This window comes from Callithrix jacchus, chromosome 3, assembly GCF_049354715.1.
Source record: "Callithrix jacchus isolate 240 chromosome 3, calJac240_pri, whole genome shotgun sequence".
Classification (NCBI taxonomy): domain Eukaryota; kingdom Metazoa; phylum Chordata; class Mammalia; order Primates; family Cebidae; genus Callithrix; species Callithrix jacchus.
In genome coordinates, this window is record NC_133504.1 from 5800720 (window position 1) to 5813257 (window position 12538).

Consider the following 12538-nt stretch of genomic DNA (forward strand, 5'->3'; position numbering starts at 1 on the left):
CCTTAACCAACGAGGCCTTGCTCCATTAGTTTCAAAAGGAAAAACTGAGATGCTACAGATGGTTGATGAAAATTAAGTCATCTTAAAATTTAAAAAATGTTTATCTACTGCCAAATCAAAAGCATGCTTGGGTATGCATAAGCAAACACACTAAACATCTAATGCTAGTTCCCCTTCTGTAAAACAGAAAATACAATTTAGGCAATGCAGAAGTTTCTTGTAAGGAACCTTAATTTTTATGTACAACTGTCTTCTTGCTTAGACCTTTAAATCTTTACAAAGAAGGTGCAGGTCTGTGAGGACTCTCCTCCGACACTGACTGTGCAGAGCACATCCCCAAGTATAGATTTGTTTCTAAATCTCAAGTCAGGCTGTCTCTGAGCCACAGCAGGCTGAGACTCTCCGAGGCTGTTTTTCTTTCTTATGTGTGTAGAAAATAATGATGATCAGATTCAGTGTCATCGCCAGTGGTGGTACTGTCGCAATGTACCATGGTGTGGTATCATTTTAGACAGCCAGCCTATACTTAGGAAACAGAATTTTGTAAAGTCATCCAGAAACTCTAGAAAGCCAAGAGTCAACAAACAGTACTTTTGAGCTATTTTAATGAAGGGAAGCAGCCCTCCAGATTGCCTTTCTCATGTGACCTGGGACACCTATGTGAGCCTTTCACTGCCATTCTTCAAAACAACAACAAAAATCACCAGGGCTCAGCTCCCATGAGATTGTGTCATTAAAGCCAGCTAGTTAAGTGAAATACAAGATTCTTTTCTTCTACTTCCAATATAACACTTGTTGGGGTATTTTCAAAACTGAAGAGGAGAAAAAGCACACAGTCACTACTGTGTACTGCTATGTAGAAAATATGCCTTTTTTTTCTTTTTTGAAATCTCTGCGTGTTAAATCAGTGTAGCGTTCAGAAGTTTTGAAAACTATAGGAATGTAAAAATTCAGGTCTATTCAATCAAGGTTGTAGAAAGAAAACCGCATAGTGAATTGCCAGTCTCTGTTTTTCATGCAGAATGATTTTACATGCCAAAGTGAACTTCCTGAAATTTGAGCAGACTTCTGTTTTCTTATTCTCAATTTTAGGCATAGCAGTCTCCATGATGGCATTTACAAAAGGAACTTCAAACGCTTCAGATACTTCTTTTAAAAAGGGACATAGAGTTTTAGTATTTTATTTTGCCAGCTTCATAGTTCCCTTTGCCAACAGGGCATGCCCTGGCGTCTCTGTGCTCACCATATAAAGCTAGCAGATGGCACAGCTGTGAGATCCCACCTGATATAGGCCCTCCAGCAAGTGAGGAAAAACTCCTGTCTGTCAAGACGCATTGCCATATACAGTGGCAGAACTGACTTCGTAGCCTTTCTTGTTGCCACTGGTGTGTCTAGGAAAACAGATATGCATAACATTACGTTGTATTTTCTGTAGCTTTAGTACTATAAAGGAAAGGAGGATTAATGAAAGAGAAATCTGTCCTTTATAAAAATAAACTTCCTTGAAAGGTACATGTTTTACCTACTTTGTCTGAACAAATAATAGACTTTTGCTTCGTCACGGCATTCCCTCCCACCATTTCCCATCCTTTGATTGAATGTTCAATCAATAATCTCAACTCTTCCATGTGAGAGTGAAGAGCTGACTCACAACAACATCAAGTGGCCCTTGGTCGGTATTTGGGGTGATTTTCAGAATAATTCTTCCCAGAGGTCAAAAGAAATTTAGGTATAGCACAAAACCCTTAACGTCCAGATGAAAAATGCAGTGACCACATTCCTGGGGAAAAAAAGATCAGGCAATAAAAACTAAAGCAAAGCTCAGTCTAATAAGTAGAGGAATATTTTTGTCTCAGTCCTAACAGAATTTTTTAAATCAACAGAGCTGTCTTGGAAAGTTTGGTATATTTAGTTACTATAAGCAGAATGGTCAAGTTTGTTGCCCAGGTAGCTGTAAGAAATCTGGGGTAAGATCTGGCCAAGCAAATCTGTGACTAGGATTATAAAAGCATGTGTTTACTTTTACAGGTGTCAGAAAGGCAGAGTTCCGTCCCATAAGCTATATTCATTCATTATTTCATTCTACAAATATTTGAGGTTCCCCAGTGTTATTATTTATTGAGTAGTTATTATAGTCCAGGCATTACTCGAGGCCCTGTGTATACATGGTCTCATTCAATTTCCACAACCATCCTATGACTTAGATATAATTATGTCATAGAGAGGAGAAAACTGAGGCTCAAGAACGTGATGTGACTTGCCCCAATTTATATTACTAGGGGGTATTAAGCAGAAATTTAAGGAACCAAGATTTGAATCTTGGTTCAAGATTCCACATTAATTTCATCTTTCCACTACAACCTACTGTTTCCATCATGTCCGGAGCCTGGATACATAAGGACTTGTCCTCTCAAGGAAGGTACAATTTCAGCCAAGCAAATGTTACATATGCTCTATTATCATAATAAACTTTTTGAAGCAATAGCTACATTCTTACATTTTCTCTAAGGCTCTGGGATGCCTCCTACATCCTGTGTTTTAGTAACTTGGACTAGTAAGTAGCAAATTGATTTCTCTAGATCCACCCTGACCAGAATACAATTTAAACCAAAAATATTCCCCAGTTAGTTCTGAAAACACGGTCTTGACAGAACATTCAATAAAAAGATCTAAGGATAATGCTCATTATCACCAAAAGGAGTTACGCACATTCTTACAACAATAACTTTATTAAGTGAACTTTACATAAACATATGTGTGCAAATATCAACTGTCTAGCGCTGGGCACAGCTACAATTTGAAAAATAAAACCATAGCATCTAATGTTCCAATTCAGCCGAAATTCAACACAAGGCAATATATTTACAAACCGCAAACATAACTAAATAAATTGCTAGAATTGTCATGAAGTCATAGTAGAGTCAGAACACTTTATCACAGGATGGAACTCTGTTATGAAGAAGATAAAATGGAGAAGTGAAAACACTGGGGAGCGGTGCTGATTTGAAGCCAGCTTGTAACTCCAGGACGCTGTGTTTATTACAGACAGTCGACCGGCCGAAGGACTGGTACAAGACGATGTTTAAGCAGATTCACATGGTGCACAAGCCCGGTATGTCTCCTGCTCTGCTTTCCCATCAGGTCCCTGTGGGTTGAAGCGTGTACACTCTTCTTTTGTATAGGTTTCAGTTTCATTCACACAAAACGTCAAGACCCCAGCAAACTCCATATCCCCTTCCTTTTCGGCATGCCTCCTGTTCTCCTTTTATCACCCCTCCAATGACAGCTCCTGTGCCTCTCCCTCCCCGCTGAACTGCCAAGAAGCCTCCCCATGGAGGACAACCAGGCACAGTGGCCTCAGCCCTCCATCCTCCCCTGTCCACAGTCTAAATCGGTGTGTTGCCTGGGTAAACAGACACATTGTTCCTCTGCCCACCCCTGTCTGCTCTCGTCAAGAGAATCCATCTGAGCAGGTCTGACTGAGCCTGTGCCGTAGACAGGAGAGCACTAAAGCCCTTAGTAAGGGAAATTCAGAATCCAGAGTGGAGGGGGTTCTAGGGAAGCAAGGACAAGGGCCTGACTTTCAGGCTCTGAAGAGGGCAGCAAGGCAAATGTGTTACAGACAAAAAAGGGCAGTTTGCAGAGGCCTGTGGTGGCATGCACCTGTAGTCCCAGCTACTCACGAGGCTAAGGTGGGAGCACCGATTGAGCCCAGGAGTTGGAGGCTGCAGCAAGCAATGATCACACCACTGCACTCCAGGCTGGACGACAGAGTAAGACCCTGTCTCTAAAAAAAAAAAAAAAAAGAAGAAGAAGAAAGAAAGAAAAGAAAAGTAAAAGTGGCATTCTGAACTAGGAAAAATACATTGCTTTTCTAAGAAATTCCTGTTGTGTCTCTGACGTTCTGCTTTCTCGTTATGCTGTGGTGCCAATCTGTATCACCATGTATTTATGTTTCACTTTCCAGATGACGACACAGACATGTATAATACTCCTTATGCATATAATGCAGGTAGGATGGGTTCCCTTGCATGCAGTGACTATTTATGTTCAGCAATGTTGGGAAGAACTGCAGAGTCACTTTTTTTTAACCCTTCTGTTTGAGCACCTGTTTTCAATCCATGTATCAGGAGGATGATTCCTTTTCTTTTCTCAGAGCTTGCTTAACAAAAGGATTGACTTTTCTCATGGAAATGAGAACTAATACTGGTTTATCTCATTCATTCCCACTGTTGGTTTATTCTCAGCTTCAGGAATGTTTAACCAAAGTGTGAAGGACAGCCTGAAAGGACACACTGTAACCCAGGGCACAAAGTAACATAAAGATCTTTTATCAGCAGAGAGAAAGATTACAATTGTGTAAGATCATTCAGATACACTTCACAAAAAAACAAGTCAAGCAAAGTATTCGGTGACCTTGTCCCTGCTTTTTGCTCCAAAATGCAACCATTCATTGAAAGATTTTTAAAATCCCCCTTGGCGGGGCGACTTTTCTGACTCAGAATTGCCAGTGGTCATAATAGAATGACTTCAGTTCCAGGCATTGCCACTTGGATTGGCGTGCCTTGGTATCCGGTTCAGAGGTCTGCAGGCTGGAGGGAGGGACCCCTGAGAAATGTTTTCCCTTCACCACTTTCTCCTGAATGTTCCTCAGGGGATTCTACCCAGGCCTCCTCTCCCTGCCCAGCCAGCAGCTCAGGACAGGTGCACAACTATTTTTTTTCTTCTTTCTTTAGACCAGGCGCTGAGGCTTGCACTGCTCCCCTCCCCTTCAGCAGCGGCAACCTCACTTGGGGTCCCCTGGCCGGCCTGGGGTCGCATGATGCTCCCCGCTCTGCACACCCGGAGACCACACACACTCAGGCCCTTTAACTGTTTGGAAGTGTGCTCCTATCTCCAAAGACAAATAGATAGAGGGAAACTGGATAGAAGAAGGTCAGCAAGCCTCTGGGTTTAGGTCTTGGCTCCGCCCAGTGACAGCTGAGGCCCACAAAGAAGTTCCCCTTCACTTTCATCCCTGCTCCCACACACGCCAAACTCACAAGTTTGAAGTCCGGCTGTTGAGTCCAAGCCAAGCTGTCAGTGTAGACGTTGTCTCCTTTCACTTGCTGTGGAGACTTGCATGAACTTTCGGGAGAAGCAAACGAGTACAGATAGAATTAGCCCGAATGGTTGGGTTGTGGGAAGTTTAGAAATTTTATAACTGTTTTGATATTGAGATTTGTGTCACATTAGTGATGAGTGAAGGAACAGCAGTGACCTGTTACTTTGTAGAGCATTTGATCAGTAGACAAGTCAACTGCAGCTAGTCTCTTTTGCTGTCTAACTATGCATCCCATGCTTCACATAGTGTGTTTTTCTGCCTTTTTTTCTATACGTCCCTGCCCACCCAAACTAATTCTTCAGGGCTGGCTCTGAACGCATGGGTTTCGTAAATCTCCTCTGGGCAATCTACCACCCACTAACATCCTTTAATTCTTAATATGTATTTTCTTCATTTGGTCTTTATGATGTTTTACCCATTATTTTCCATCGTAATTCTATTTGTGTCTGATTTCCCAGGCGCACTCTAAGCATATTGAGGACGCATGTTTCCTTGTACCTGGCACAGCCCTTTATAAACACAACCGTGTGCAGTATTTTACTTGACAATCAGCATGTCAATTTTCTTATGTAAATCAGGGTTTTTAAAGTATTAGAAGGTATTTGGAAACAGTTCTATTTTTTATCTTTCCCTGAAACCTGAACTATGTTATTAGTGTATACAATCGAAGAGAAAACTTGCTGAGTACTTACAGGTATATTCCTAGTATCATTCTGAAACAATTGACAAAGATTTACTGTAATCAGGGCTTCTATACAGAATAAGTCTGTAATTAATAAATTAATGGACATTAATAAATTAATAATATTAATAAACTAATAAGAAACTACCTTCTAATGTATGCATATGAATATGCTTATTGATAATAATTTAATTGACAAAGATTTCCTCTGATCAGGGCTTATGTAAAGAATAAATCTGTAGTTAACAAATTAATAGACAGTAAATTAATAATAATAAATTAATAAGAAACTACCTTCTAATGTATGCATTATGAATATGCTTATTGATAATCATTTCTATGCAATCATTGGCTACTTTGAGGGGGACAGATAATTTAAGGCATTTTTAAAGAAGTTATTTGCTTCTGTTTTTTGTCTGCTCTTGTTTTCTGTCATGATAGGTCTGTACAACCCACCGTACAGTGCTCAGTCACACCCTGCTGCAAAGACCCAAACCTACAGACCTCTTTCCAAAAGCCACTCCGACAACAGCACCCATGCCTTTAAGGATGCGTCCTCCCCAGTGCCTCCCCCACATGTTCCCCCTCCAGTCCCACCGCTTCGACCAAGAGATCGGTCTTCAACAGAAAAGTAAGGCATTTTTCCCCAGAGTGGCCTATATCTAGCTTAGGGTAAAAATAAGGCTACATGACATTCGGTAAAGAATCAGTGCACATGTCACAGAGAGAGCTATGTATAATCTTGTTGGTCCCTACATATACCATATTGACTCCTCTACTGGGATTGTAGCAAATATTGTTTTGATTCTTGTTTTTGAGACAGAGTCTCACTCTGTCACCCAGGCTGGAGTACAGTGGCACAATCTCGGCTCACTGCAACCTCCGCCTAACCAGGTTCAAGCGATTCTCCTGCCTCAGCCTCCTGAGTAACTGGGACTACAGGCACACGCTGCCACACCCAGCTAACGTTTTGTATTTGTAGTAGAGATGGGATTTCACTGTGTTAGGATGGTCTCGATCTCCTGACCTCATGATCTACCCGCCTTGGCCTCCCAAAGTCCTGGGATTACAGGCATGAGCCTGTCTTGTTTCATGATACTGGAGTGCCCTAAATGAGACTTGAAGTAATATGGGCAGTTTCTGCTTTAATCAATACATACATAAAAGAGACAAGTACATAGAAATAATTGACATGCGCTTCCTTTGGTGTATCAGGTAAAAGGCTATGCAGTTAATTTTCTGTTTCCCAGGTCTATTAATAAGATACATGTTCGAAAGGAGGGAAAGGTACTCATGAATCATAATGAGGCATTAGCTAACAAATGTCTGTGACTGGTTCGACCAGTTTTTCCAGCTAATACAAGTTTTCATTTCTCCACTGAAATACTTGTATACAAACTAGCCACGTGAAAATAAAAATTTATAAATACATTTTTATTGGGTCATTTTTATTGGGATTATGACTGCTTCTTCTACTTATAGGTAACCTCTGTTGAGCACTCATTGTGAGCCAAGCACTAAGCTAAGCACTTTTTCTGTATCATGTCATTTGATTCTGAGAACAACCCAGTGAGATATGTTCTATTTTAGAGAGGAAGAAACTGCAGTTTCAAAAATTGAAGGAACTTACTCAGCTCATACAGCCTGTATGTTCAAGCCAGGGTCCAAGCTCAGCTCTGATTAAATCCAAAGCCTATGCTATCCTAGCAATTAATAAATAAGAATATAAAAATTATTCCTATCATACTCATTCCAGAAAAATTGTATTCAACACCCTGTTGTGCCACTAAGAATGACTGATGGTCCAGCCGGGTGTGGTGGCTCACACCTGGAGTCCAGCATTTTTTTTTTTTTTTTTTGAGACAGAGTCTTGCTCTGTTGCCCAGGCTGTAGTCAGTGGCACAATCTCAGTTCACTACAACCTCAGCCTCCCAGGTTCAAGCAATTCTTTGCCTCAGCCATCCAAGTAGCTGGGATTACAGATGCCCACCACCACACCCAGCTAATTTTTGTATTTTTAGTAGAGACAGGGTTTTACCCCATTGGCCAGGATGGTCTTGAAATCCTGACCTTGTGATCTACCTGCCACGGCCTCTGGGATTACAAGCGTGAGTCACTGTACCCAGCTAGTCCCCGCACTTTGGGAAGCCATGGTGTGTGGATTGCTTGAGGCCAGGAGTTCGAGAGTAGCCTGGCCCACATGGCAAAATGCTATCACCACTAAATAAATAAATAAATAAAAAGTATATAAAAGAATAATTGGTTATCCTATAGGGTGCAGCATTCCACCAAAACACACACATCATGTGTGAATGGGGTTCTCATTTTAACACCAGCCTCCTCAGGATGAATTAGGTGAGGTCTTAAAATTGAGAAACAGTTTTCTAGACATAAATTATCTTTGTCATCGAAAAAAAGCCAAAATTAACCAAAAAAAGAACCAAAATTGCCTGTCTGATACATTTTGTTAAAATTAAATATCTCATTATAAGATATGATTACCCCTTAGAAATTCCATATGTATTGTCTCATGTATGCTTAAAACTCCTCTACAAGGAAGAATGACACATTATTGCTATCTGTGTTTTACACAAATGGAAAAAACAAAGACTGAGAAAGTTTAAGGGGTCTTCCTTGGTATCATTCATGCATGAATTTAGTAGAAAGCTAGGACTTGCCCCTAATTCAGTCTCTATTTCCAACATGCCACGGAGCCAGAATTGCATTCCACTCCATGGAATCAGAATTACCCTGATCTATAGTCAGAAAATCTTTGCTCCTAAAAATCATGGCCCCTGGGAGGCTGAGGAGAGAGGATGGCTTGAGCCCAGGAGTTTGAGACGGTAGTGAGCTATGATCACACCACTGCACTCCAGACTGGGCAAGAGGGAGAATCTGTCTCTTAAAAAAATAAAATAATTTTTAAACGACCCAAAAGTAGCCTTCTTCTTTAGCTCAGCAACCTAGAAAAGCTTAATTTTGTGAAATCCTTTAAAGCTTTACTTTGTAAGCCCTCCGACAACCTCTTGAAAGATATTCCTTGGGGGGAAAGTTCTGGTTCCTGAGTGAGACGTTTGACTCTCGTTTTTCAAGGCTCACACCAAAAGATGACCTCCTGTCCCACACTGCTTGCCCTGGTGCGTGCCAACCCACATGACACTTCTGTACTCTTCCCAGACAAACAGTGACGCCACTTGCAAGAAATAAGATCAAACATGGTGTGTGCGTTACTCCTTGTCACTTTTGATCAAACATCACAAAGGTCACAAAATGGTGGGTCAAAGGCACGTAGTTCAGCAGAGCTTATGGCCACCTATTTTAAGCACAAACATGCACAGCTGCCATTAGTGACCCAGAGGCTCACTCACAGGTCACTCTCTGCACACCCCTTGTGTGAGTTTTTGAGCCAGTGGGAGGACATGTGGTATTTTTCACAGATTAACTTTTTATCCTGAGGGATTTTTTTGGAAGCTATGCTAAAAGTAACTTCGCAAACAGATAACAACTAGTTTTACCCACTTGCTTTAAGCAAACAGGATTATTTTAATGTGTGATTTGTTGTTTATTTCTAGGCATGACTGGGATCCTCCAGACAGAAAAGTGGACACAAGAAAATTTCGGTCTGAGCCAAGGAGTATTTTTGAATATGAACCTGGCAAGTCATCGATCCTGCAGCATGAAAGACCAGTAAGCACTTGTCATTAAACAGAATGCCAGCTCGCTAGGCTCCCAGGGTCACCAAATAAACCTGAATTTCAGATCCGTTAGCAATTTTTGTCACAAAGGTAATGTATTTGTTCGTCACACATTAGAAATCATGTTTATTTTGTATCATGATTTGTACATCTCATCTCAGAATTGAAAGATAAACATTCTAATATATTGTCTTTACTGACCAAATATTTTTATGTGTGCACGCACGTGTGTGTTAATATACATACACATGTAGGTGTGTATACATACACATATACACACGTGCATACACATGTATATATGTATATCTATATATATACACACTAATACATATATATTTATATGCAAGATTCATTTGCATGTAACTATAACTGTGCCTAATCATTAACCAGAGTTTAACTTTTAAAAAACATTCATAAATATAATCCCTAATAAGAAAAATCGTTAATGAGTTAAATGAGTGTAAGGAATGCTATAGCGACCAGGGTGGGGATAAGAAGCAGGAGAAGGTTAATTACAGACATGTTGTTAAGAAGAGGAGTTGAACCTCTGATTATGAAACTTTAAACTTTATAATCTCCCCAGCACACGTGGACCCAGGCACTTCTGTCCCTGGTTTTCCATACTGGCTCTTTAATATTTCTTTGGATGAAGGGGAAATATTCCAATTGCCCTTTTTATAATAAGTTGTTTTAATTGCTTCTTATTAAATCCCTCCTCAGGTTACCAAGCCTCAAGCTTCCTGATTGATTGTCATTCTAATGGATCAAGATTATATTTCACTTTGCAGTATTTTTTCCAATTATTTAATTATATGCAAACAAAAATGTCTATGCACTGAAGAAGAACCACTGGCCTCCTCAAAGTGCAGGTTCACACATAGGCTCTCCCTCGGCCTCGCTCAGCTGGGATTCCCTCGGCCTCCCTCGGCTGGGATTCCCTCGGCCTCCCTCGGCTGGGATTCCCCAGTAGTCCCTTGCATGTCCTTTGCTTCCCCTCAAAAATCAGTGCCCTCAGGATCTCTTTGAAACCCCAAGCTCCTCTGCATCTTCACCCAAACCTACTGCTAGGAAAACATTTGCAATCAATTGCAATGTACTCTCATTTTTGCTTTAAAAGAATTTTAGGTGTCAGAAAATAGGAAAAAGAGAGTTTTCTCTGTTAGCCCCTTTAAGAGTCGCGAAGAAATCACACTCCTGTGTAGTGCAAGGCCAGCCCTGTGGTTTCCTGGCAGCCCTAGCCTTGCCACACCCAACGTGAGTGTCCTTGATTTAGTTTTTGAAACGTTGTATTTGTGGTTGTGTTCTGGAGAAGCATGTTCAAAACCTTATCATCAGATAATTCATACGTGATATTTAAGCTTTCTTACCCTTTCTTTAAATAACTCATATCTTTTAGAGTAACAGGACTACAAAAGAAAAACTGAAAGAAAAAAAAAATCACTGATTTGCAGGCACCATTGCAAAATTCTAACCCATTTACTGGTTTCCAGGATTGAGTATCATGCTACTCTGAACTTTCCAAATAAGAATTGAGTGAAACACGGTGTCCCCGTTGCATAAAATTGAAAATTGCAAAATTATAAATCTCAGATTTAAATGTGAATGGCAAAACATTAATGATCATTCTAATACTGTGAGAGACTCAGGATACCGAGCGTTGGAATTGTGTTGGAATGCTTCGGTAGCTGTGGTGTCAGGAGGCAGGACTGCTTTTAGACGCTTTCCCGCCAGGATGTTTCAATTCTTTACTCAGTCAGCAAAACTGATAGAGCACCAACTACGTGCCAGGCTTTATGTGAGGTGCACAGTGGGGGACAGGACACAGTCTCTGCCTTGAGGAACTTCAAGTCTATCATTTAATATCCATGCAAGACTAGATCCGAGTCTGCAAAATAAACAGCCTCTTCTGTGATTAAAACAACCGCACGCCTAAAAAACCCTCCCTTTGCTGCCTTTAGGATTTATACACTGACACTTTCATTGTGGCTGAAATGCTCACATTACTCTTGTCTTGGGGGTCACAAAGACCTTAAAGCCTCCTCCAATAGACAGAACAAGAGCAATAACAATAATTGTAAATCTTTATTGAGCACTTACTGTAAGCCAGGCTCTGTAATTAGTAATGTATGCCTTATCTCATGGGAAGTTTCCAACAGCCCCATTAAGCAGACACATGGCATTTCCATTTTACAGACGAAGAGATTGAAACGCACATTAGCTCTCTTTGCCCCAGGGACACATAGCTGCTGGGAGCTGGAGGTACCTGGGCATCCTCACGCCTGGTGCACCTGACACTGCTAGACAGCCACTCCAGGCGTAGCTGAGCAGGAAACACATCTAAGTGGTAGTTGTTATTTGATTCACTTATTTGCTAATTTTGCAGTATGAATTCATTTATTTCTTGGCTAATTCATACTAAAGTATACTTGGTTTACTTTATCAGAAACTTAGGCCCTAAGCAGTTGCCACACAGGACCAGTGGCCATGAGTGTGACAGAGGTTCGAGTGTGGATAGGTCTCTGCAGTCACAGGAGAAGATAAGTAGAGGGAACTTAGAAACTTAGAAGGAAATGGGAACGGCTACCTTATGGAGAAATGCAAAGAAGCAAAACTTTTATGCTCCTAAACAATTCTGGAGAGGACCAATCTTAAGCATGATGGTTCGAGCCGGCCATATGGATCACTGGGGTCAGCCTTTCCAGTATAGGATTACGTCATCATTTAAAAAAAGTAGCTCTGACTTCATTTCAATTCCCTCTGTAAATTAGAAAACAGAAAGAGCCAAGTGGGCATTGGTGGTGCAGAGACTGGCTGCATATGGACATAGTTGACATGAGATTCTGGCGTGTTTGAGAAGACAAGCTAGAGGGTGGAGAACAGGCTTGCTGAATGAGAGTGTGTCACAGCACATGGCCAGCGCTGAGGGTGCCAGGGTCTTATCCGTGCATTCTCATGTCTTTGGACTTGAAGATGGTTCAGGAGCATCCCTTTGCTCTTTTCCTTTTTAATTTTTGAAAAATATACACAACACCTGGGCAGTTCTGTGCTGCTGTTTTG

At 41.0% G+C, this 12538-nt stretch overlaps 1 protein-coding gene across 50 annotated transcripts in view; it reads left to right on the top strand.

Annotated features, from left to right (window-relative positions):
* The window catches only part of SORBS2 (sorbin and SH3 domain containing 2), a 392630-nt gene that overhangs the window by 310100 nt on the left and 69992 nt on the right, over positions 1-12538 (top strand). For 38 of the 50 annotated variants that reach the window (XM_078366120.1, XM_078366115.1, XM_078366113.1 and 35 more), the window contains 4 exons: positions 3046-3112; positions 3968-4012; positions 6228-6417; positions 9359-9473. In XM_078366120.1, coding sequence (XP_078222246.1) covers positions 3046-3112; positions 3968-4012; positions 6228-6417; positions 9359-9473 — 417 coding nt within the window. The remainder of the gene's footprint in view (positions 1-3045; positions 3113-3967; positions 4013-6227; positions 6418-9358; positions 9474-12538) is intronic. The other 12 variants (XM_078366129.1, XM_078366116.1, XM_078366133.1 and 9 more) reach the window with 1 other exon arrangement.